This window comes from Phalacrocorax carbo, chromosome 1 (assembly GCF_963921805.1).
Source record: "Phalacrocorax carbo chromosome 1, bPhaCar2.1, whole genome shotgun sequence".
NCBI lineage: Eukaryota > Metazoa > Chordata > Aves > Suliformes > Phalacrocoracidae > Phalacrocorax > Phalacrocorax carbo.
In genome coordinates this window covers 79,617,528-79,643,122 of record NC_087513.1, presented here as the reverse complement: position 1 = coordinate 79,643,122, position 25,595 = coordinate 79,617,528, and the positions used below count along the sequence as shown (strand labels likewise).

Here is a 25,595-nt window from a genome sequence, read left to right as displayed (position 1 = left end):
TGGGCAAAGTGATTCATCGTGTGCTTGACTAAGTCAAATTTAGGAGGTGCTGGGGTGCAGACCAGGAGAAACGCTCAGGCCGGAGGTCTCAGCGTGGCATGGCTCTGCTGCCTGCGTGCTGCCCACACGAACAAGTGGGGATTTCTTAGGGGATTTCTGGAGGCAGCTGCCACCACATGAGGCTGTGGCAATGGGAGCTCCTCACATGATGCTAAACAACAACACTGAACACCCCCCACCCCCAAAATCCCCTTGGTGTTTTTCTTGGACTTCACCATGCAGTGAAGGACCAGAAGGGTTCAAGGGGAGAGGGAATTGCTCAGGGGCAACTGGGGACATTAGGAAAGTACCCGCTGCCTCTGTGAGCAGAACTACACCCGTCTAGCTTGCAACACCCATTGTCTTCCCCTAGCTCATCTTCACTGAGGCTCTCAAGATCAAAATATTGGTGGGAACTGGCAAGAGAATACCCTGGGGATTCCAGAGCCTGAGAATTACAGCAGTCTTGTGTGGAGGTGGTTACTTCTGTGGCTAATTCCTTATCCAAGACAAAAGGGATGGTTTTTGGAAGGTGTTGGAAGCGCATGTCGCAATGCCAAGGAAGCAGCCGGGAGACTGTGATGTGATTTGGATAATCAGATGTAACTTGTACTGAAGTGAACTCTCTGGTGGATTTTTATCTTGAAAGGATGGGGCTTCTCTCTAAAGCCTACATGTAGGGTGGTCTTGCCACAGAAGACCACCGGTGGAGGGCAACAGTGTTGCCTGGGGAGATGTGGCGCTCCCTGGTGAGTAAAGGGGCAGCGCCTTTGGAAGACGACAGGGTCTGGCCATGGGAACCGGGGCTTCCCGTGCAAACCATGGGAGTGCCCCATGCTGCTGCTTGTGTCTTTGGTGTTCCTCTGCCCCAGTCGCATTCCTCTGCCTGGCCACGAAAGGCATTAACCCTCAGACAGAGAAGCTATAAGCTCTTTTGAAGCAGACCTGTTGGGTTTGTTGGCTGCTCTCAAATGGTTGTGAAGAACAACTGCAGGGGGGCATAACTGAAAGGGTGAAAATAAATGGTGAGGGCTGCTGTTGAAAGCCTCAGAGAGCTGTGCACATACAAGCTCTTCTGAAGCACATCAGCCAGCTGCCTGCACTTGCTCAAATAGCAGGACAGCCACTAGTTCTGCTGTGTGCAAAGACTGTGCCAGGACCCAGGAATTCAGTTTTCCAACCGGATTTGCTTGAAAGTGAATCGCTGTGGAGCTGTGTTGGGTAGGGACAGGTGGTTAGATGACATAAAATGCAAAGAAAATGGCAGCATGGAACTCTGTGGGAAGTAGATGGTTACAGAGCTGGCCCAAGTGGGGTGTCTAGGTGGGCTGTGGTTTCCCAATTGCTTTAAGCAGACTGAGGTCTTCTCCCCACTTCGGGGATGCATGTTTCCGCTGTCCATCTTGCAGCAGCATTGCTGTTTGCACAGTTGGGTGCTGAGTCAGATCATGGAGGTGAAGTGGCTGAAAACCGGCCTCATCTTTCTGTCCAGGTTATTGTCACCTAGGTCACTTTGCAGGGTGGTTGCCAAAGGGCTGGTGTCGGCACTGGGAGGGTGGTGGGAACACGTGGGAGGACATGGGTTTACCAGACTAATGCTTGTGGCTGAAGATGTGGGAGAGAGGCTCTGTGCTGTCAATTAGCGTGAGCCAGAGAAGGGGTCACAGGAGCAGTCAGAACTGGGACGCTGGTTCTCTACCATATTTTTGTCCTTTCGCCTGCCCCCCCCCCCCCACGTTAGCCTCAGTCACAGCTGCGTGTGCTTCTTGTTCCTGCAGCTGCTCTTGGAAGCTGTGTGTTGTCTCCTGCTGGTTTGCAACAACTTATGCTTGCTGGTGGGCCGACACCTCTTCTTTCCCAGACAGGCACATTTGTTCCTGTATTCAGATGGATTTACTGTGATGTGTTCTCAGCTTAGGTGCATGTTAAGACACTGTTAATGTTCACGGATGCAAAAGGTGGCTCAGGGACAGCTCCTGTGTCCGTGGCCCGTGATTTAATTTAAATTTTGTGGTTTTTTCCAGAACTTACAAGATTTAAATTACAACCAAATAGTTTGTCTTGATTGGTCATTCTTACCACAACAGCTGAGATAATCTGTGAAGCCGGAGGTAACGCCTCTTGGTTTGAGAACCAGTGGAGGATGGGGCAGATGTCACCTCTGAGGAATGAACTCCTTGGGGAAGCGGGGCTTAGCGACAGACCAGGTTACTGGCCCTCAGTCATAACGCAAGGCCTGTGACTTTTTTTTTTTGTGGCTTCCTAGGGATGCTGAAATGGGAGATGAAAGAGCAAAAGATGACAGGACAGTTATTTTGTGGACTGGAAATAGCTCACACATTGCATAGAGACCCCATGTGGCTGGAACCCACAAGAGGCGTCTGCCTGAAATAAAAAGTAGCAAAGTGGAAAAGTAGGAGTGAACTAGAGACAGAAGATGCTGATTTTCTGACTAGGACTGCTTAAATGGCTCTTGAAGAGGTGAATCAATTGTTTTTCCCCTTTGCTTTTCTGGCAGTCAGCCTTTGGCTCTAACGAGCTCATGACAAATAACCTCACGCCCATCTCCAACAGGTGGAGAGAGCAGGATCTCTCTGCCCTCCTCTCCGCAGCAGCAGCTACAGCTGCTCAGCAAAGTCTCACAGCACTTTCTCTTTTGTTTTTTCCCCCTTCTTTTCTTTCTGAAAAATGATTTCTCAACCCAAGATGTGAGGCTTGGTTGACATTTTGTGGAGCACAGATGAAAAAGGGCAGATCTGAAACTCTTCCTTCTTTTGTAAACAAAAGCCAGGAGAAAAACAGTTGTTTTGAATTTAAACAAAATGTTTTCATTGGAAAAATGAATAATTTCCTGAAAGACTTACAACTGAATGAAAAATGCTTCCTTCTTTCTAAAATTCTCTCGGATAAATATTTATACCCTTTTCCAGTCAGTGCCTCGCACCCGTAGCTGTGCTCTGTTGTTTGCTTTTCAACAGGGACCAGGTGTCTCTCCCTCCATCCCTTCCCATGCTGCGTACATCTGCTTCAGCCACAGATGCTGCACTTAGGGGACACCGCCACCCCCCCGCAACCATTTTGCTGATGGTCTGGAGCACGAGAGCCAAGTTCATTGCAAGGCAACTTGCCATTTCTTCATCAAACATCACTGAAAAACATCTCTATTGGGTCACCTGTCATGAAGGTAAAAGGCTTACTTTACCCTTCCTTGCTAGTGTGCCTTTGTTACCTCCCCTTCCCAAACCAGAAGCGTTTGTGAAAACAGAAGGACGCACGTCTCCAGCATGTCCCACCAGGCCTGTGCAGATGTCTTGGGTATCTCAGGTGGCACTTGTGGTTTGCTCCAGCTTGTGAGACCACAAGAAACCTTGTGGTCTCCTTCTGTGGAGACCAGTCCTTGTGCTGAGGTTTTCCAAGGGGTGTGGTTTCCCCAGTCCCTTGCCCACTCCTGAGCACCGCTCCCCAAGCCCGGCTCCTGCAAAGACTGCAGCAGAGGCTGTCTGAGCATGCAGACGTGGCGGGGCCTTGACGTTAGGCAAGGAAAACTGCAAAGCTGCTAGATCTGAGCCATTTAGAAAAAGCAATGCAAGGTACCCTTAATAATGTGCACAAATGAAGACTCAATGGATGTAAGAGCCTAAAGGAGCAGTCCAATTTCCAGATGAAATTCCAAATTTCCGTTGACTTCAGTGAAAACTGTGGATTAATGAGGCCTTTTGGAAATTGGGTCATATGTTCTTATGTCTTGAGACGGTCTTGGCTTAATTTTATGAAACCTATCGTTTTGCACACCAGACTTACCCTTCGGTGTGAAAACATTTCTAATGAACCTCTTCTAATTGGAAAACACATGACTTGACAACCTGGGACGCATAAGTCCTTGATAATTGGGTCTGAGGCTGATTTTGTGCTGTCAGTTCATCTGTGCTGGGAGCCGATGGATGACAGCACTGAAGCCAGGTCTCTGCAAAGTACCATCAAAACAAATTATTACGTTTTTCACTCCAGAGTGGGAATTGGCTTGGTTGAGGAAGTTGTTGTGGGGGTTAAGTTTCATTTTTGTAGCAAACCCTCAATTTTTCCTGGGTAGGATATTTTCTGTGGACACCACTCAGATCTCTGTATTGCACAGCCCTAATTTCCATTGGCTTTAGCAAACCAAAGGTGTCGCTTCATACATGAAATTGTTAGCACTGGAATGGCAGATCTGCCTGGCCCGTTTTCCTCCCATTCTGCGTAATATTGAGGAAATTTCAGCAGTGGGTTGGACTATGTGAACCCACTGCTGGGTGAAGTCCTGGCCACGTGTAATTTGGTTGCCTGTTAACTAGTCTTGCTTGCTGATTCCACTGAATTTTTAGGAGTGAACTGGGATGTTGAGGAGGAATGTGGAGAGGAAGAAACCTTCGTCTGTGAGACAGCATGTTCCCAAGAGCATTCACCAACAGGCAGTCTCTTTTGCTGATGCATTTGCTACTGTATTTGCGGGCAATCCCCCCCCCCGGGTTGTTCCCAGGTGGGAGGAAAACCTCCCACCCTAGCTGGAGGTTTGGAAGACATAGTTGTTTGGTTACCTGGGCTCTCATGGGACCAAAATGGCACCTCGATGTGGGTTTCTCCCTTTCCCCTTTCTGTTTCATATCAGCCAGTTCCTGAGACTGACGTGCTCTCTGGAGCCTTTCCTACAGGAGCGGCCCAGACAGCACCCCAGGAAACAAATGTGGCTGTGTCCTGCAGCTCTCTGAGCCAGAGCCAGCCCCTCCAGGAAGCTGTTGTACCGTGGAGCTTCAGTTTCTCCCTTGAATTCTGGTTATTTAGTTGGGGCAAAAAACCCCCAAGAGTATGAGTCGCACTGACTGCAGTCAGTAAAGGTCTTTGTGTATGGGTGGGAATACTACAGTTTACAGGAATTCAGTGAAGAATAGCATAATGAGAGCTAATAATTGGAAGTGGAATTAAGATACAGTTAAATGGAAAGGAAGGGACAGATTTTAATGCAGGGGATGATTAACCTTTGGTACATAGGAGGTGGAGTCCTCATTCTGCAGGTCTTTGAATCAAGACTGGTTCATATCCTGCAAGCACGCATTAGCCAAGTGAAAGGTACTGACCTTGGCCCTGCCCTTGGGAAGGAAAGTGGAAGGCATGTGGTGAACACTCCCAGCTTTCATCTTTGTGATCATCGGAACTGACTCTTAACTTGCCTCAGCTTTCATACCATCGCTGCTTCTTTTCCTCACTTTCTTCTGATGGGTCATGTCCTCACATCTTTATGAAGCCCACGGGAAACAATACCTGCTTTGTTCAAGCTGTCTTCACTCCAGTTCCTTCCCTTTACCTTGTCAAACACTGGGAAGGGTTGACTTGAAAACTTTGTCCATTTAGCAGAGTTTGGCTTCAAGTCAACAACCCCAGGCTAACAGTGTTTATCAGGCGGCAGGAGATCAATTCTAATTCCTGAACAGTTATCGTTCTTCCTGTTGCGGCTGTTCTCCAGCACTTTGAGATGCTGAGAAACTTCATGCACAGGTGTTTGCAGGAGGCAGAGAGATTGATGTGTCCCTGCAGGTTTTCCAACTGATCATATCAGTCATAACATCCTCTATTGTCTTACTGAAGGGCACTGTGTTTTCTTTTTTCCCCTAAATGTTGGTTGTAGTTTGTGGGAGCCAGCTTGGTGCAGTTGAAGAAAGAGGGTCTGCCTATCTCAGCCTGGTTCCTGTGCTGGAATATATTGATGCTCTACTGAAGCTGGCAGAGATGCATGCACTTGCTTTTGTTGACAAATGGGCAAGTCTGAAATAAATGTGTGCACCGCTCCAATTCTTTATAGCAATTGCCAGATTTTTTTTTTTCCCATTTGTATGTTTAGCCTGCCTCAGCCTGTCAAGAATCACAAGAAGAAATTGGTGTCCTGCAGAATGAACCATCACACACAACCGAAGCCTTACCCTTCCGTGGGCAATCTAACCAGGGGCACACGGCAGGCGGAGAGCTGGTCAATAAGCAAACAGGGTGCCTGCCTTATGATGAGCAGCTCTGGAAGACAGTCATTAAGCACTGTTAGTGCCATCCTTTTGAGCAAATGAGGTACAGCAGGGATACCACATTACTGCCACAGGGGAGGAGGACGAGGGCTGTTTCGTTCACTGCTGACATTGGCACCATTGGACGCAGCTTGGGCTGAGTGCGGGGGCTGGCGTGGGGCAGGTCCCCGCGTGCTTGGCAGCGAGGCACGCGCTGCTGTGCATGGCACACCGATGTCTCTCTATGTAGGGGACAGCTGGCTGCTGAGCATCCACATCCTGCTCCCCTTTTCTTAAGGCAACAAGGTGAGGAAAGGGCAGACTGGAGGGCTGAAGTTGGGAAGACAGGCTCTTGCCCCTCTTTTTGTGCCTTGGCTGCAAAATGACGTATAATTTATGAGTTGGTGGGGGAAAACAGGTAGGAACACCTAGAATGAAGAAACTGAGGTGATTCTGTTCACCAGCAGGCACAGTCCTGTCTTATATTTTGTGCTGGAGTTGCAGCTGCCCTGGCATTGGTTCCTTGGCACCTCATATCCTTTGCCTCATTTGGAAGTAGGTGCCAGGAAGGTCATCCTCCAGCATCACCCAACTCTCTTTAGGCTCTTAGGAGGCTGTCCAGTGAGGGGAAAGCTTGAAATGGGCTGCAACCCTTTCCTTCCTCCCTCCCCAGCCTCCTCCCCCTTGCTGGGCCTGGCAGGATGGCAGCACGCATTCAGCAGTTTCTTCTGAAGCAGCTCATGAAATAGGGCACCTTTCTCCTATCAGGTGGGTATAATTTGGCATGACTTCCTGTTCTGCTGGGCTTTGCAAGGGGTGAGAAGGGGTGCTGCTGCCTGCAGCAGAACTGGGCAGGGTGGTGCCCGGGGTGAATCCAGTGTAGCTGGTGGATCCCTGGGTGCATGGGAATCCAGTATGGGGAGAGCTGACATGCAGTAGATCCACCCAGTCTGTGCTATTAGACTATTTACACTGACACACCAATCTTTTTTTCTAGGGATTAATGAAGCACACTTGCTTTTTGGCTCCATACTGTGGTAGTGCATGCTCTCGCTCCTCATGCCCTCGCACCTTTCATAGGTGGCTCCCTCTGCATTGCTTGGAAGCTGCTTGGGTTTCAAGCTGAAGTCAGGAGTGTCTGAATCAGTGTAAGTCTCTGAGGGGAAAAAAGCATGCGCTGCTTTGCTCGTGCCTCACAGGTGGAGACTCATCTGGGAGAAGTGAAAACCCTTTCTGCTAAGTGTTACTTTAAAATGGGTTTCTATATAAGTAAAACATGCTGCTGTCAGTACCTCACTGGCAGCCTCTGTAAGGCGCAGGGGTGCATGGGTAGTCAGTGAGGTCCTCCTTGACACCCTTGTAAAATCTCTCCTGATGAGCTCTGGGGAGCGTTATGGAGGAAGTCTGCACCATCATGCCTGTGGTAGCTGTAGTCTGCAAAAGTATGCACCATCCATGATCCCTGCGCTGGTGTAGGCCTGGTAGCGGTCCTTTACAGCTGAATTAATTTTGAAAATGGGAGAAGAAGATGTGTTGGGCATGCACTGCCAGGCCTCCTCTGTTCTGCAGCCTCCAAAGGACATTCTCTAACATCTCTCTGGGCTCAAGACTAGTTCTTGACCTGAGGCTAATCCTCACTGGAGCAATAGCCAGAACCACTGAGAACTTCCTCCATATGCCTTCAACCTGCAGTGGTTGCTATTGTTCAGAGTGCACAGAAAGCTGTGAGAGGGTGTAGGGATACATCTATTTCCTCTTCTAAAATGAAGGGAAATGGCCTGAAGGGACTGAATTATGGAGCAATACACTTTGTTTCCTTCTTGTTTGATGTCTTGGTTCAGAGAGGAGTTTGTTTAGTGCTTACTCCTTTGCCTTGTGGTTTAAGAACAACAGTGAAAGAAAACCAAGGACAAATAGTGAGCAAAGAGCAGCGGAGTAGGTAACCCACAGATCACCCAGAAAATCATGGGGTCATTCTGAGCCGTAGCTGGGTTCTGAATGATTTAACCTGACATGAATTGCTTTCACCAGAAAGAACTAGATGTGGCCTGCGTGCTGCTGACCAGATGTGTTTGCCGGGGCATTTGGTGGCACCTATGTGGAGCAGCATGTTAAGAAACCCTCCAGGGGCCTCTCGCTGCCCCGCACAGTAACCCCTGCCTGCAGGAGACAAGGACTGCTGTAGGGAGTGACGCACAGCGGTGAGCAGTTTGTGCCGCCTCACCTTGCTGTCCCCCAAGCACCCACCACCTCGTGACACCAACATCCCTGTGCTTGCCGGGTTACGGGTGAAGACAGGAAGATAAGGTCCCCCTGTGCTGGAAGGGCAGCATATTAGCAGCAGGGGTTTTAGACTGGTTTGCAAAGCTACAGAAAAACTTCTTGCTCTCAAACTCCCTGACCTGGCCTGATTAGCAGGATGAAAAAGATGCAAATCACCACACCACCTCGTTTTTGTTTTTTTTTTGCTTCTATCTCCTCTCCAAGGAAGGGGAACCAGGTACGCTCATCTAGGCACTAGTCAGGTGCTCTGCTCATCTCTCAGGTCAGCAAAGTAAATATTCCAAGGACAGACGTAACTTTTCCGAACAACACTTCCCAGGGAAGATCCAGGCACTGGTCATACATGTTTGGGCATGGGAAGCCTGCAGGTTTCTTTTCCTGACTGAAAACAGCGGCTATGTTCTGTAGATACTTGGGTACCATAGTTTTTAAAAAGAAAGGACCTTGTAGCAATGACTGCACCAACAAAATTTGGCATTCCCACTTTTATATTAAATTTTTTTTATTGAGATGATGTAATTACAGGCATTTTAAAAATTATTTGCAACTCACTGGCCCTGAGAATAGGCTTTTTTGTTTGTTTTTGTTTTGTTACATTCATTTGATTCAGTCCCTTAGCCCCACACCTTAAAAAAACAAAAAGCCATCATCAATAAAAACAGACTAGAATTTTATTTTAAAAAAAGACCTTGAACTGATGCATTCTGGATTTGCACATGGTTGCAGTCTGACAAAGAGCTCTAGAGAAGGCATGCGTGGAGCTTGAAATCTTGGGAGGGTGGCAGCAACTTAGTGTTTACAGAAAGGGCCCCAGTAGTGTTCTTTGGATGGAGAGGCGGTCAAAAGGTTTCAAACTTAAATCAAGAAAACGTTCTGCTGTGGAACTGCAGCGTGTCCTACCTGATCAGCTTGTGGCTCGTTCAGACTTGTAGCAAGCTGATGGCAACGAAGGTCCCACTTCACTGTACAGTGTGAAGAGCCTTTGCTGGGTGTTGAGGTTGGCGGGGACCTCTGGAGGTCATCTGGTCCAACCCCCTGGCTCAAGCAGGGCCACCTAGGGCTGGCTGCCCAGGACTGTGTCCAGATGGCTTTTGCACGTCTCCAAGGATAAGAGTCTTTCTCCCTTTTCCCACTTGTTTTGGTGGCAAAGGCAGAAAGTTTGGCTGCTTTGCTGCTGGCAAATTCTACACTGGGAAATCAGAAACTGGAGAGGGAAGGTGGGTGTCAGGCTTGGTGGAACGACAGTGTTACCTTTGCTAGCCCAGATGGGCAGCCAAACGTTCCTATAGCTCCGTACGTTAATGCTGTGTTTGCACTCCATGGATCTGCCATTTGGATGCGAGGTAGATGGGAATCTGTCTACTGCAGCTGCTCTAGCCTGGTTTTATTTTTTTTCTCAGTCATAGCTGGTAAACTTGCTTCCAAGAGCCGTTCAGATCCTGCAGCTCCCACAACAGGTCCCAGGGCCCTGCAGCTCTGGCAGCTGCAGTGTCACCCGCGCCATCGCTGCTGCACCACGCAGACCTGGCAGGAGGCAGGGGACAGCACCAGCAGGGACGGGCCTCTTGGGATTGCCCTGCTCCAAGTTCAAAGGCTGTTTTCATTCCAACTAGCATCAGCCTTGAAATAACTGCTTCTCTGTGGTTGTGGTGGAGAAGTTGTCTTAAGATGTCCTTTACGTGTGAACTGGAGGAGTTTCCAACAGTCACCAAATATTTTATTTCCCTTTGACTTAGATTCTGCAGGTGAAACTGATTGCATTTTTAGTAAAGGTGAACCTTTCCTCTACAGAATTTTCCCCAGAAAATTTTTCTATGGGACAACACGTGGGATTTCAGGATTCCTTGCTTTTTCCTGTCCTACTCAGTGCTGAGGATGAGCTTCGTTGCTAACATACACAGTAAGCATATGGGTTTATACTGGTGGATTGCCTCTCGTTCTCTGTATTTTGCAGTGTGCACCTTGGCCGTGACAAAAACCTGTGGCTCATCAGAGCACTTTATCTAGAAGGTGCCTATTGCCTTGGTTTTTCCCCTCACTGTCTCATTACAGTTGCTGCAGGAGGCAAAACAAAATAATGCAGTTATGCAGTTGTCGCAACGAGGGCAGTAAAGGCTATGAATCGTTCTCTGCACAAACTTGGTTTCTTGCTACCACTGAACACCCTAAGAAACACAAGAAACCAGCAAGAGCCTTTCTTTACATTGATCCTTCTGATCATACCTCATCTGTCATTCATATTCACCTCTTCACCACACCCTCTTCATCCCAGCTCCTCAGACATGGCCACAGCTTGGGTGCCCTTACGCAGGGTGACAAAGCAGAGTAACTCCTTGGCCCCTTGGTTTTAAGGGACCTTTGGTTTCAGATCTGTGACCACTGAAGTCCCTCAGTGCCTCCTGGGCTCCAAGGACTTCAGAGTCACGCAGAGACAGGTGACAGGTTGTCTGCTCATCTTTCTGATACGCACTCCCACGTCTTTCGAGGCAGAAAAAGTCAAGTATGTGGTGTGCTGGGACCTGAAACATATTGACTATGATTTAGTAAAAGAATGTGGTTGGGAAAAGCTTAGGGAGGGATGTACGCCCTGTCGTTCCTCGTCAGATACTGGCTCTGAAAAATCTCTCCTCTTTGTACGATGCCTATCTACACCCTTAACAAAGCTGTTCCTTCTAAGGCCTGTGACTCAGTGTTAAGTCTTTGTGAGATTGGACTATCTCTGTTTAAACATAGCGGACACTATTCATTGCCCAGTGCCATTTTTTTCCTGGCTAGATTAACCCTCTTGTTATATATGTGGTAAGATCAAATGTTGTGTTGGTTTAATATCTGATAAAAGCTCTATCACAGGAATGTACCTTGTTTTTTTGTTGAAACGGATTAGATTAGCCCATTGATTTTTTTTTCCATTTTTAGTATGCATGTTCCCATAACAGAGGCTTTCTGTTTTAATGAACCGGTGCGGACATGCTTTCCTCCAGACACCATGTGATTCCTGCACAGGTTCCCTATACATCTTTTCTCCCTTTGCAAGCATCATTTCTGGTGCTAGATCTTCCTTCCATTAAAAGGCCCACTGATGATGGATCGCTGGACGCCTGGACACCACAGACTTCCCGGTCATGGAGGCCCAAGCAACGTGACATCAAAAAGGCCAGTAGTTTCTCTTGTTTTGGGCATCAAGGACTGCAGAGCTTCCTGCGACCAAACGAAGCATAGCTCATCACCTCATGCAAAGCACCCTCAGTGCAGCAAACCATCAGGGGTGTTAAATATGGGGCACCTTGCAGCCAGAACAAAACCGAAACCCGAGGAAGCAACACAGCTGTAGGGTTTCTTTTTTTCTTGTCTTTAAATCATGTTAAAAACGGGCAAGCTGAGAAGAGCTCCCTTGATGGCAGAGCTGTGGGGTGGGGGAGGATAAAAAATCCAAATCTCAAAACAAAGCCAAAATCAATTACAGGATATAAGTGTAGCTATTTGGTCTCTAGTTCTCTACCATCAGTTTTCAGACTGGTGAATCATCTACCTCTCCAGCAGCACAAAATGATCCTGGAGAGGTTTCTGAGTAATACAAACCATGCGATGGGCCCCTTTGCTTTCTCCCTACAACGTAAGGAATTAGTCCTTCACCTTTCACCCCAAAATTGCTAGAAGGTATAAGAAACACCCCTCCCTTTCGTAATTACAGATGTTTCAGCCTTTGCTTTTTTGTAAAAAAAAAAAAAGCTTTGAGCTGAAATTCTGCATTGTGGATATATTGTGGGGGTTACATATATATACACATATATATAGGAAACATTTCTATATATACACATATATATATGTGTGTTTGTCCCTGCCCTCCCTCCCTCCCACTCCAGGCTATCACTTCTTTGCTAGAGGGAGGGAAAACGTCAACATCAGTCTATTGCAGAGGTTTTTCATATTTATTTTTCTCCTCCCCGGAGCACTTAGGTGATTGGTTTTGGTCCATATTCCAGCAGTTAATAGCCACTCATAGAACTCATTGGGAGCCCAAGCTATGCTGGGATGATATCCCAGCCTACACGTGAAGTGACTCCTCTTCATTTGACAGGTGTGTGTGGTAAATTCTTTTGGTAGCTTCAACACATTTCCCAGTGGCAGCATATGTAAATTGATCTGAGCACACTGGAACCCTTGAGCAAATCCCTTCTGTGTTGCTATTGTTTTATGCAGTGTTATGTCATGAGACTTGCACAGAAAATAAGAGCGCTCTATTTCCATAGGAAAGCCTTCAAAAAAACAACAAAAACAAAAACAAAAGCATAACCTGACATCTTGTCCTACGTGAGATAAGGAAAGTCAAACTGCATGTTTATTAGGGAAAAAAAACAACAAAAAAAAAAACCCCAAAACTGAAACAAACCAAAAAGAAAGAAGGAACTCAGGGGAGACTTTGTAGGAACAGTGAAGTAGTGCATAAGTCCAGGCTTCCTCCCGTTTACTTTTCTGCCAGCACCACTTCTGCCTGTTAGTTTGTTTTGTTAAGGTGCTTCAGGTCCTGCGTGGTCTTCAAGCTAAGCGGCGACCCCAAGTACTGCTTCTGTGTTGTCCCAAACTGTGCCAGCCACCTGGGCAGATGTTTCTCCCATGGACCCACAGAGGCGGAGTACCAGTTCCCTTCAGCACTCATCTTCTTGGTATATTTGTTCATCCAGTTCCTGGGATTCAAGGTGCTCGAGGCGGTCTGTTCGGCCACTCATAATCTCATCTGGGGTCTTCATGAACCTGCAAAACAGATTAACAAGCGGATTTCCCAGTGGTCTCAGCTCTTACCTTCATCGGGACATTGAGGCCCCTGAGCTCTACAGCTTCCAAAATCATCTTTGCTGTATCCTCCCAATGACTTAGTATTTCCCAGCTTCTCCCCAGCTACGGGTGTCTTCCCGCCTCCATACCTGCAAAGGAAACCAAAAGAATCACAGGCATTTACCCCTGCTCCTTGGAAGTCCAAATCTGAACCAAACCCCATAGTCTTTTCTAAGGAATGATAATTACTTCTTCCCTCTCATATTGTTTGCTGTTGTCATGTAAGACAATAGTATGCCACAGGTATGCTCATTTATGGTGCCTGGTAACAGAAACATGAAAGACCTTTACGGCCAGCGCATTTCAAAGCAAAAGCACTTGCAAAGCGTGGAGAGGCAGAGGGCTACTGGTTTGTGCAGGCTTGTGTGTAGGTGAGTGAAGAGGAATATGAAACACCACAGGAACAGCGGTGGAAAAAGCCAAGGACCATGCCAGAACAAGTTCTGGGAAATGGAAAAAGCCCTGAAAGAAAAAGCTTTTGGGCTAAGGAACTGTGAGCAAATACAGTCTCTTCCTGTGTGATTGTAGCAAGCTCAATTGTAATGAAGCAGTATCCTCTGTAAATGAATGCCATGGCTCCCAATGCTAATGTCTTGATGTAGTAAGTCTGCAGGGGGCTAGAAACAGAAGCTGCCTCTGGGGAGGCATGGCAGCAGTAGGAAATGGGAAAGGACATCCACCAGCCTGCAGATCAAGTCTGCAGTCTTGATCTTTGCCAGGATGCTTTCATGCACAGAGACAGCACGGAAAAGCTCTGCTTTTTTCTTTCTGAATTTAATGGCGTAGGAAAAGAGAGAGTGGCACAGGAAGGATGAAATCCTAGTTTAGACACAAATCGCTTTCCTAACTCATAAGTACTTCTGGAGAAATTAGGACGAAAGATGTTTATGCTGGAAGTGTTACAAAATTTCGCAGTCTTTCATTAACGATGTACTGGCTAACATACAGCAGTACAAAATGTGTTAATCAGAGGAGCTGATTTTATTTCAGGTTGGTGATATGCTCAGTATCCTTGCCACAGTGAAAAAGAAAAAAACCAACCAACAGGAGTCTCATTACTATCACTGACCCAGAAAAGTCACTGCTGAAGCTCATGGGCAAGACTTGCCTCCTCTTCTGCCTCTGAGGTTATAAGGCTGAGAGCCTTCCGTCTGAAAAATCTGGAGTCTCTCGGCAAACGCATAGCACAGCCTGGAACTAACCTTTTGCCGCCCCTTCTAATTTTGGAAATCATGTGCAAATATGCATTTAGGAAAAAAAAAAAAGGGGCTGTGACTCACTGCTGTGTCACTCCCATTTGTATGCTGGAAGAACGCTGCTGATCTAAATGGTGTTACGGTGGTGAAAAACTAGCGTACAGAAGTGGTGAATCAGTCCCTGGCTACAGAGCTTACGGGCCAGACTGTGCCCGGATTTAAACCCTGTGCTTGTCTTGTTGATCTCGTGTGAGGACGAAATCAAAACAGAGAGTGATCCCACTGCCTTCCCTACCTTCTGTCTGCCCTGTTTCCTAACCCATGTAGGAAATGGGCTCATGTGAACTGTACTGCAGTACTCCGGGTATTCTTTCTGGTCTGTGTTTTAAGTCACGTCAAGAAACTCAAAGCATGGGCATTTGTAATAGCATTTGATTAAATTTAAAAAAAACCCAACCAACCCAGAACTACAAGCTAATGAAGAAACAGTATCTGTGACCTGTTTTGTTGCAGAAGACAGTCAGGCAACCACTTAGAAATCCCTCCTCTGACTCCATTTTACTTAAAGCTCTGTACAGATATCTGCAGATGACAACTGCCTGCATGTTACTTATAAAGCCACACTTCCTATTATTTCTGTGCTTGCGAGAAATAGCCAAGAAAGGCACATTAATGGCTTGATTTTTTGCAGCTGTTCTTCTTTTTCTCTTCAGATATAAATAGGTCTAAGAAAACAACATCAATAAGTTTTTATTGGGAATTGTGCAAAAAATGCTTTGTTGGTTTTTTTTCCAGTTTCCGAAGGAAATGAGGTTTATATGCTCATGTTTTATGCTCCCTGGTGACCTTTGAATCTGTTGGTCAATTTTGGGCAAGTCTGACAGAGGAACTGAGGTCTCCAAGGGTATTAAGTTTCTACAGTTTTGAGAAAATAGGCAGCCTGGTTGAGAAGAGATGGACTCCTGTTTTGTTTGTGCCCCCACCAAAGGAGACGTTCCAAGATAAGCACATTCACTGTTCAGCATCACAGAACGCCCCTGGGGCAGCACAGTCTTCACACAGGGCCACAGCAATCCAGGCTGCCTTCCTTGGTACTGCTGCTGATGTAGCAACCTTGCTTTAACTTTCACACACACACAAAAGAAAAATCATGCAGTTGATTTTGCCTGTGATTCCTTCTTCCCTTCACTCTCCTTCCCCCATCTAAGTCTCCTTCTAAGAGCTGACATAAACAAGACATTCCACAGAAACCTTTTCAGCTGTAGATAGTTGGAGTGCTAATGCAGTTCTGTTAGCTATTTAAGAAAACAAACTCCAAGACTGCCTTCCTATTGATATCATTTCCAAGCACATTACTAGATCCAGACCACTGACATCAAAGCAGTCTTTGGTCTGAATTCAGTGGTCTGTGGGTCAGACATATGCACTACGATTTGCTGGTCTTGTCTGAAAAGAACTGGAGTGCTCTCACTCTCTGCCAGCTGCACTCAAGTTTGTGCAAGTAACTCCCTGCTTTGCACTGTTTCAGGCACTATTTCCCAAATTCTTGGTTGTATCATCCAACCCAATGTGTTCGGTTGTATAAACAGCTCTTGCAGGTCCCTCCTTCCTGAAGACATGGTCATCAGCACTTCTCTTCCGTGATGCTGATGGACTTCAGGAAATGCCTGATCCCTGATTAGCTTTCACTGGCAGCTGTGTCTGAGAAGTGAATTTGGAGTGGGTTCTCCAGCAGTTTGGCTGAGATCATGAATCATGTAGCTAAGGTCTTAAACAATGGTGCAGCCCGCTTGAAGCGAGTGAAAAGACTTCTATTGACTCCACTGATCATTGAAAGAGGCCCGTATTTTCACAAATTGGTGTAGTTCCCTTGAAAGCTGGGAAGCACTGGTCTAGACAGCTTTTACAAATATATGCCCATTGTCACCTGTGTTATAGCTGTGGCAATGAAGCATCCCCCACACAATTCCATACTCCATCTTAAAAAACTAATTGTCTGTGGAAAGGAATGGCAAAGAAAAGAAAAAATTACCTGAACAAAAGCCTTTGTCCTGGCTCCTTCCGGATAATATTTAGTTTGTAGTAGTGGCGTAGGGCTCTGGACATTTTCTCGTAAGTCATATTTGTTCTGTTCTGTGTTTTTCAAAAGAAAAAGGAAAAATGTGGTGAGATGATTCATTAAAACCTTCCTAAGCCCCAAAAGGAGTTGCAGAACTATCACAGCTAGCTAAAGTAACCAAGCAAATTCAAGAAATCACATGTTCCATTCTTCTGCTGTTTGCAGGCTCATCCTGCCCCTCCAGCCCTCATCACCAAATTTTTATGGGTCTCTTTTCACGCAGGGTGATTTAAGTAAGAAAGTCTAACAAAAATTCCAGGTGAGGTTTTTCTATAGTTTCTTGGATCACCAGTAACAAAAGGCTTCATCAACCACAAGAGGAGACATCAGATGGAGGGAGATGCTCATGCCAAGCCGGATGTGACAGGCCTGTTCTTAACAAAACCACCTTTTGTAAAAGCGTAAGAACAGTGGCTAATAGACTGAGTCTGTCAGCAATCCCTGCTAAGAGCGCTGCTCCTCTGGGATTCCCCTCCATTAACTAGTTAATGCTTACAGAGCACTGTGGAGATTGAGAGCCTGTTTCTCCTCTTGTTATACAGGTGTAAATCAAGAAACCCATTAGGCTGTACATTTGCTTCTATGACAGAGCTTCCCCTTCATTTTGGGAGCTGCTGACCCCAAAAGCCATAGCCAGAGCACCACAGGGTGACAGAGGTAGGGCCCTGCTGATGCTCAGTGTCACAAGGCAGAAGTGATGGGCACTGGCAGAGCTGTATGTGGGCAGCCCCCGGAGTACTGACTTGGGATAGCAGGGTCAGTACCTCAGGCTACATCTACATGAAGAGCATTTTTCTGGTACAAGGAGCACTGGTTACTATGCTGGCAAAGAAACTCCCAGTGGAGAGACAGCTATACTGTGTTGCATGAGTATAAAGCAGCCGCCTTGCCATGGGCAAAACATGCCAAACCAGTAGAGTCACGCTTTTGCTCTATGAGCCTCCATGTTAGGAGTTTGGCTTGGCACAGCTCCGTCAGTCCAAGATCAGGCAGAATTCTGTAGCGTCGACCTGGCTTTATTAAATGAGACTGATCTGCCTGTCTAAAATGACCCCTAAGAGCAGACCTCCTCTGCTTGCCCTGAATGCAACAGCTCTGCTCAGTGAGGCCACATAAAGAGCTCCTGCGGCAATTAAACACTAACAATGACAATGTTTTCCCCTGCAAAATCTAGACTCTGCTCATTGGGAAGCCCCCCGAAATACCATATCTGCTTCTTCCGTCTCTTACATGCTAAAAGGCCACTGCATTTCCCAAGTGGCTAGTGGTCTGAAGTAGCTTCGGTTTTAGACACTCAACATGAGACATGATGGCAAGGCCCGATTATCAGCATGGAGAGGTTGGGTAAGGGCAGAACTCTGCATTCCCGGTGTTGTAGCCCAAGACCTCTAAGGCGGATGTTCTTGTAAGCAATGAGTCGCATGAGAAAATCTTGACCTTATCAAGATTACAGGCTATGCATACTCATATACAGAATTACAGAATAGCTGAGGATGGAAGGTACTTCTGGAGATCACCTAGTCCAGTCCCCCTGCTCAAAGCAGGGTCAACCAGAGACTGTCGCAGAGGACTGTGTCCTTTGGGTTTTCAACATCTCCAAGAATGGAGACTCCACAGTTTCCTCTGGGTAACCGGCTCCAGTGTCTGACCACCTTCCTAGTAAAACAATCGCACACCTGGGGTCTCATGAAATGCAACAAGGTGAAATGTAAAGTCTCGCCCCGCCCCCGTCACTGCTGCCCAGGTGGCGGACTTTACATTGCCCCTCGTTAAGGTTCATGAAGCTCCTGTTAGCCCATTTCTCCACCATGTCCAGGTTCTTCTGCATGGCAGTACAGCCTCTGGTCTATCAGCCACTCATCCCTGTTTTGTACTGTCTGAGAACTTGCTGAGGGTGCACTGTGTCCTGTCATCCAGGTCACTAATGAACATGTTAAACAGTATTTGCTTCAGAATCGATCCCCAAGGTAACATCACTAGGGACTGGATTTTGTGCTGCTGACCACAACCTTTTCAGCCCAGCAGTTCAGCCAGTTTTCAGTCTACCTCACTGTATTCTTGTCTAGGTCATACTTCATTAGTTCATCTGTGAGGATATTATGGGAGACGGTCTCAAAAGCCTTTCTAAAGTCAAGATAAGCTACATCCACTGTTCTCCCTGCATCCACCGAGCTAATAATTTCATTGTAGAGGGATATCACGGTGTCAGGCATGATTTCTCCTTTGTAAATCCATGCTGACTATATACTCATATACTCATACGAATATACTCATATACATATACTCATATAGATATATCTGTACATACTCAGGCCCAAACTGCAAAAATCAGTAACTGCTTTCCAGAGAACAAAGCAGAATTACCCTCTTAAAAGGAAATACATAATCCTTCAGCACTTGGTGTCTGTCACAGGACAGCATGCGAAATCTGAACATTGGTGTAGACAGAACAGACAGAAAGCTCCTGCCGAGATGTAGTATACAGCTCCTTGTAGACTACATCTTAGCAGAACATCCTTCGCATCAGGTTTCAGGAAGAAATGAGATGCCTTGAGAGAGAAGGACCGTTAATTCCTGCACTCTCTGTAATTTTATAATTAAATGTATTTATAACTAAATGCCTTTAAACCAAACCAACAGGTTCTCTGTATGAAGGATAGGTTTTAGTGCTTGAGGCTGGATGCTTTATATTTCTAATGTATGCAGAATGAAAGATTACAACTTTCCAGCACTAGTTTATATGCACATGCTTTCTTCCTTTTTCCCATTTATAAGTGAATCCTGTGATGTTACAAGAGGTGAAGTGTCATAGGAGGAAAACTGCATTGCTCCTTACCTTGTGGTTTCCCCACAGCCGGGCCAGCCCGTTGGGATCCACTATCCGAAATATTTTGGATTCCTTATCTTCCCATCGGATGAAATTTTCGTACCGGCTGTCAGAAAGCAGCTGATAAACATAATCCCAAAGCAACCTACAGTCTGTGAAGAGAGAAGCAAGAAAATACTGACTTTTTTTCCTCGGGATTAATTCTGGAACTTTTGGGTGGGTGCGTAGGGAAAGGACAGTTGGGATCAGGGCTGAAACAGCCGTTGCAATCTGAAATCAGAGAATCATAGAATCATTAAGGTTGGAACAGACCTCTAGGGTCATTAAGTCCAACTGTCAACACAACACTACCATGTCTCCTAAACCATGCCCTGAAGCGCCACGTCTACATGTCTTTTAAATACCTCCAGGGATGGTGACTCCACCACCTCTCTGGGCAGCGTCTTCCAATGCCTGACCGCTCTTGCAGTGAAGAAATTTGTCCTAATATCCAATCTAAACCTCCCCTGATGTAGCTTGAAGCCGTTTCCTCTCGTTCTATTGCTAGTAACTTGGAAGAAGAGACCAACACCCACCTCACTACAACCTCCTTTCAGGTGGTTGTAGAGAGCCATAAGGTCTCCCCTCAGCCTCCTCTTCTCCAGGCTAAACAACCCCAGTTCCCTCAACTGCTCCTCATAATATTTGTTCTCCAGACCCTTCACCAGCTTCGTTACCCTTCTCTGGACACGCTCCAGCTACTCAAAGTCCCTCTTGTAGTGAGGGGCCCAAAATTGAACACAATTTCCAAGGCGTGGCCTCACCAGTACTGAAGCCATGCAAATGCTTCATGCTTGGTATCAAATGATTTTGCAAAATGTACTGGAATATACAGCCTCTTCTGATGCGTCCTAGTCCTTCTGACACTGACTGAGCATCTTTATCACATTAAAAGCTGTGTGAGATAACCTGCTGATCTTAGTTGTGTGTTCGTTGTTGTACCGATGCACATAAAACCACCGTTGTTGGCCCTGACACTGTTGCTGACTGTTTCAGTGGGCAAATCAAGGATCCTACAACCTGCTCTCCCTGCTTGAGGCTGTCCCTTTCTGTGCTAACAGGAGGCATCTAAAGCATGGGCAATGTTACAGCTTTCCTTTGTGTATTCCATGTGATATAAAATCGACACCTTATACCATTTCCGAATTCACTTTTTTATTTTTTAAGGTTCCTGGGGAAAAAAAAAACCCAAACCCAAGTATTATAATTACTTGAGTGCTATTGAGAGGTTAAATGCTTTCTATTTGGATAATTGAATTCAAATTTCCTCTTGGCAAACACTCCTTAGGTTGCTAATTAAAGGTCTAACAGATACTTAGGTTTTAGTTTAGTGTTTTTCAGTTTCATGGCAGTCTCTTGAGACTGAGGAAGCCAAGAGCTGAGCTGCACCTACTTCCTGCTTGCAATGTGTGTGTGCGCAGCACAGCATAATAACTGGCAACTATGAAATATGGAAAGCGAATTGCACAGAGCTGGGGGTTCTGCTGCTGTCAGAAACAACAGGGTTTTTATAGCTCAACTGTCCAGATCCCTCAGATGGCCATAGAGTTAATTTTACTTTCAAAGCAAAACCAACCTCTGAGAGATGGCTTGTTAGAGTGGTTAAAGGGCAGGCAACCAAAGGCATCTAGCTTCTAGGTGCTAGAAAGGGATTCTTGTCAGCCTGTCTTTCTATTCCTGTCTGCCTGGGGTTGGTACGTTTTACAATGGGGATGATGACATATTCAGTTGGAGAGTATAAAATGCTTTTTGAAAAGCAGTATGAATAACAAATTTAATGAGCACACCTGAAATGGTTAGAGATATTAACATTATTGATCGTTATTTCCCATTTTCGAACTGTAAAGAGTATTCCTTAAACCTGTACTGTCTCTAAAACCAGATCTTAGTTTGCCAGTGCCCTCACTATAGACTCTCCCTACCAGTCCTACAGAGAATAAAGCAGTGCATTTTGAAGAGATGACATCTGGCAAAAATTGCAGGTTTCCATTCTAGCTGAAACCTACCTGGATGGTCACCTCACCCATGACATCTACAAGAGGAGGAACGTGAAAGGAAAGAGGCAGTCAGATTTTTTTTTGTTGAAAAAACCTTATTTTCCTTAACATTTTCCACAGAAAAAATGTCCATTCCCATTTGAAATTTTTCTGGGTTTTATTTAAAAAGTGAAACCAATTTCCATTTTTTTTCCTCCATGGATGCAAATGTTGTTCAGTGATAGCTTCCCCCTTCTTACCCAGGATAAGGTACCTACAGCTGGGACCAGGACAGAAAATAATTCTCCTCCACATGCATTTGCCAATGACCAGCCTAGGCGGGTCCCTTCTTGGCACACAGATGCAGAGAAGCCTTTCTTTCCCTGTCCTCCCACCCCAAGCTGCATATGTAGCCCAGCTGCCTACCCTGTGGCCGCAGATACCAAGTAGGTAGCTGGCTGCAATTAAATGCTGCAATGCCAAACACTGTGGCTAACCCCTTGTGCGGCTCTGGGCACAAGAGACTTCTCCTGGCTATGCGGGAGGTCTGTAGAAGAGCGTGAAATTGAAAGTCTCAGGCTAATACTTTAATTTCTGTCATCTTTCCTCTCATAAATTCACAAATCCCAATTCTTCCACCACCTTTCCATCAATAATTTTTCACACACACATGCACATTCTTTGTCTCTTAGACATGCACATATTAGAAAAAAACTTCTTTTCTAGAATTCATTTATAAGGAACAAGGGAAGGGAGATTATATTGCTCTATTTGTTTGTGCCTTTTAATAATGTAGGAGGTGCTCAGGTAATAGTGTAGAAAAGGCCATGTACGTGGTTCTTTGACACACATGCAATTCATTCTTGAACTCTTTCAATGAAAGACTGTATGAAAATTATTTTTTTAGTGCAAGAATCTTAATTAAACAAAAACAACAAAAACTTTAACTGCCTTTTTAAAAATTTTATTTTCATTTTCCTTTGATTCCTCTAGCTCTGACTCCCCAGGGCACATTTTACCAGTTGATCAGAGTTGGCAATACTGCTGCGTTCCAAAAACTATGGGAGTTTTTTCATCATTCTGTGTAATCTGTGATAACTTTAGCAACAAAACCTGCATAGTCTATTTTAACAATTCATGCTGAATTCACTGTTTTCGACTAGCTGTTCCCAAAGATGTCCATGCTTTTTTTCTGTCCAGTACTTCACTAAAATCACTGTAAAGGCGATGTGATTCCCTAGGTCAGCAGTGAATCATTCACCACGATCATCAGTGGGCAGCACTGGCCTAAACACCTGTGGTGGACTCAGGCTGGTCCCACCTCATCTGCAAGAGAGGTCTGTCTTGGTGGAAGCAGTTTCAAATCGGAAAACATTCACTTAGCTGATATTTGTCAATGAAAAAAGAGACACTTTTTGGCCAAGGCAGGAATTTATTAGAAACCTGAGGGAGGAGAGGAAGAGCGTGTGGGTCTGTGGTTGAACCGGAGCTTTTGGACTGTGCTGGAAGTTTGCTGAGGTGGTTGGTTGGCATATGGCCACATTGCGAGAGCGCTGCAGGAATACTGCGTCCCAATGCCAGTCATTTGGTTTTGCTTGTGGCACTACTGCTAGTCCCGGCAGGAGCGGCCCTCCTTAGGGTCAGCTGGAGGGATGGCGCTCCCATAGAAGCAAGTCAATGTCAGGCTCTGTCATATTCTTGAATGTGCCTGGGCAGACACCCTCTGATTATAGTAACTTATAGCTAATATTGATAGTTTTGCAAAGACATGATTTACCCTGAAGTTTACTTTCACCTCATTGTTTGCAATATGTGATGTTATTTTTCATCAGTAGTATACTGCCATAACTATGCTGTAGAAAATTTCCACGTGTATAAATACAACTCTGGCTGATGGGGATGGCAGACCCTTAATATCCTCCAGTGGTCCCTGGAAGTTTCAAGGAGCTGATGGCTCCTTGACAGCGGACTGGAATTGCACATGCAGTGTGCATTGCACTGTGCCATGGCTGCACATTCACCTCAGTGTGTCTAGCAAGTAAATTCTAGTCAAACCGAATGGCTTTGGTTATTTTCTATTGGCTATCATTAGTGTGCCCCATCCCTTCCCTCCCCCTCTGTGCCCCCCTCCTTCACAAAAACAAGAAAGTGCAAAAAAAATCAGCCCAGGATGTCTGGGTGGCAAATTACTGGACTAAGAACAGAGCTTCAGACTCTGAGAAGAGGTAGGATCGAGCACAGATTTGTTTTTCATTGTTCACTTGATTTTTAGAATGGATTCACGATAAGCTTGAATATAAATATTCTTCAAATGAGGATAACTCAGATCTGCATCTTGAGATCTTCACAAGAAAAGTCTCAAGTGATCAAGGGCCCCATTCCATATTCTAAATTGACTGAGCTGCTCAGACTTGCAGAGGTATTTAGTAGGCTGGTGGAATTTGCAAAGAAACACAACCACCCATGTATCTTAGACCTCTACATCTGTTTGATTCAACAAGAAAATTGAAAATTCTTAAAAATTCTGCTTGGGTCCTACAACCACGTAAAAACTCATCTTCAAAAGCTACACTTGCCTATCAGAAAATGTAGATATATGACTGAGTCCCGATAATTTAGTGAGCTGGCATGCATCAATGCAACTGTAGCAACTGTGTCTCAGGCCACTGCAAATAAGAAATAAAAAGCATTAGCTTTAAACACCAGTAGAAAAGATTTAGGCTCACTGCATTTCTCCTCACCTCTGCTGAGACCTATGAGCGTGCACAGTGTTAGTTACCATGGACCAGCTGATGCTTTGCAGCACGATTTAGTTAAACGTATGAGCTCTGTTTGCAGAGTACCTAAATCAGCTTGCCTTCTTTCAAGTTTCACATGAGAGACCTTTAGGAATTTGGGCATAGGCACTCAGGTTTGGGTTTTGTTTTTTTTTTTCACCACAAATGATTTAGACCCTGGGAATGTTTCTCCACAGGTTGTACGGTAAAAAAATATCAGGTTCTAGAGGGGTGTCCCTGACTGACAGAGGAGTAGCAACTAAATAATCTACCATTTTTAGGCGTATAGAGATCATCTTTAATTGGACATTAGAGACTACAGGTCAAAACCTACCTGATAACTCTTTAGTGAGTGTAATGAATTTGGAGTATAGCACAGCCCATCTGGAGCCTATGAAACTGGTGAAAACCCAAGAAGAGGCAATGCTAGAAAATGCTATTAAAAGGAGTGTCTCCGCTGGGAAAAGAGACACCTCCACAAAAGGCTGGTGAAGACAATACAGAAAGTAGCATCCTCCAGGAACGTCAAAGCTGTCACATGTATTTTCAGGAGAGATGGAGAAAGAGAGAGGGGCTTGTAATGTGGATGGTTGTTTTGTAAGAGTAAATCACATGTTTGAGTAAAATCTGCATGGTGCAAATGACTCCATGAAGACTAAATCACTTCCTCGGCTCTCAGAAGGCCTCCAAAGGAGCAGATACATGGGGGTATTCTACACAGGGTGTATGTTGGCTAGCGAGCAATGGCAAGAAAGCACATGGAAGTTGCTGAGGCACAGCAAGTTTAAAAGTGTGGGAGATTCAATAGGGGAGTTGAGTCAGGGCTGGTACCTAAATTGTTCGGGCATGCTGCAATTTCCTGCCTTTTGGCTAAAATAAGTTTACTTAGAAAGTAGCTATGTCTCTGTAGCACAAGGAAACATCATTTCCCCCTAACACACACATGTCCTTCTTTTTTTAAAGTGAACTCAGATGGCTGAACTTTGTACAATTTGAAGATAAAGGGACTTTGCTGTGGAGAGAGCTGGGACTGAGAGACTTTAAGGCAATGTGGTATCAAACAACCTAGCCAAAGCGGGAAGGTGGTGAACAGGTCCAGCAATGTGGTAGGGCTCCTGAAAGCAGGAATTTCCATGTAGCACCATTTTCTCAGCTGTACTGCTGGGCAAGACTGAACTATGTAATTAGCTGGGAATTAGGGCAAACTGTACCTTCAAATGAAGAGGCATGGCTACAACTTTCTTCCTGCAGTTAATGCTTCTAGAGGGATTTTTATAGTTATGCACAAGGTAATGATCAGGTATAGAGCATTTAGCTGGCTCTCAGAATGTCCCCCATAAGCACTGCCCTAAATGTGCAAGAGGCAGCAGTTTCACACTCCTGCTAATAACAGCCATGTATAGTAGAGTCCCAAGGTCTGCAGAGCTAGAGTAAAGCCTTGGGGGCTGCCTGCCCACTCAGTCTTGTGGCTGTTGCTTGG

At 45.6% G+C, this 25,595-nt stretch overlaps 1 protein-coding gene and 1 long non-coding RNA gene across 5 annotated transcripts in view; one reads left to right on the top strand and one right to left on the bottom strand.

The window, feature by feature from the left end:
- LOC135315183 (uncharacterized) overlaps positions 1 to 11,216 on the top strand; it is a 29,684-nt gene extending 18,468 nt beyond the window's left edge. The window contains exons 2-5 of one of the 2 annotated variants that reach the window (XR_010374622.1): positions 3,018 to 3,223; positions 5,912 to 6,129; positions 6,739 to 7,213; positions 10,140 to 11,216. This is a non-coding gene — a long non-coding RNA (uncharacterized LOC135315183). The remainder of the gene's footprint in view (positions 1 to 3,017; positions 3,224 to 5,911; positions 6,130 to 6,738; positions 7,214 to 10,139) is intronic. The other variant, XR_010374620.1, reaches the window with a different exon arrangement.
- Positions 11,217 to 12,656: 1,440 nt separating this feature from the next.
- ETV6 (ETS variant transcription factor 6) overlaps positions 12,657 to 25,595 on the bottom strand; it is a 143,848-nt gene continuing 130,909 nt past the window's right edge. For all 3 annotated transcript variants that reach the window (XM_064461665.1, XM_064461672.1, XM_064461682.1), the window contains 3 exons: positions 19,333 to 19,475; positions 16,410 to 16,510; positions 12,657 to 13,100 (listed from right to left, as the gene is read on the bottom strand). In XM_064461665.1, coding sequence (XP_064317735.1) covers positions 12,995 to 13,100; positions 16,410 to 16,510; positions 19,333 to 19,475 — 350 coding nt within the window. In that variant the 3' untranslated portion in view covers positions 12,657 to 12,994. The remainder of the gene's footprint in view (positions 13,101 to 16,409; positions 16,511 to 19,332; positions 19,476 to 25,595) is intronic.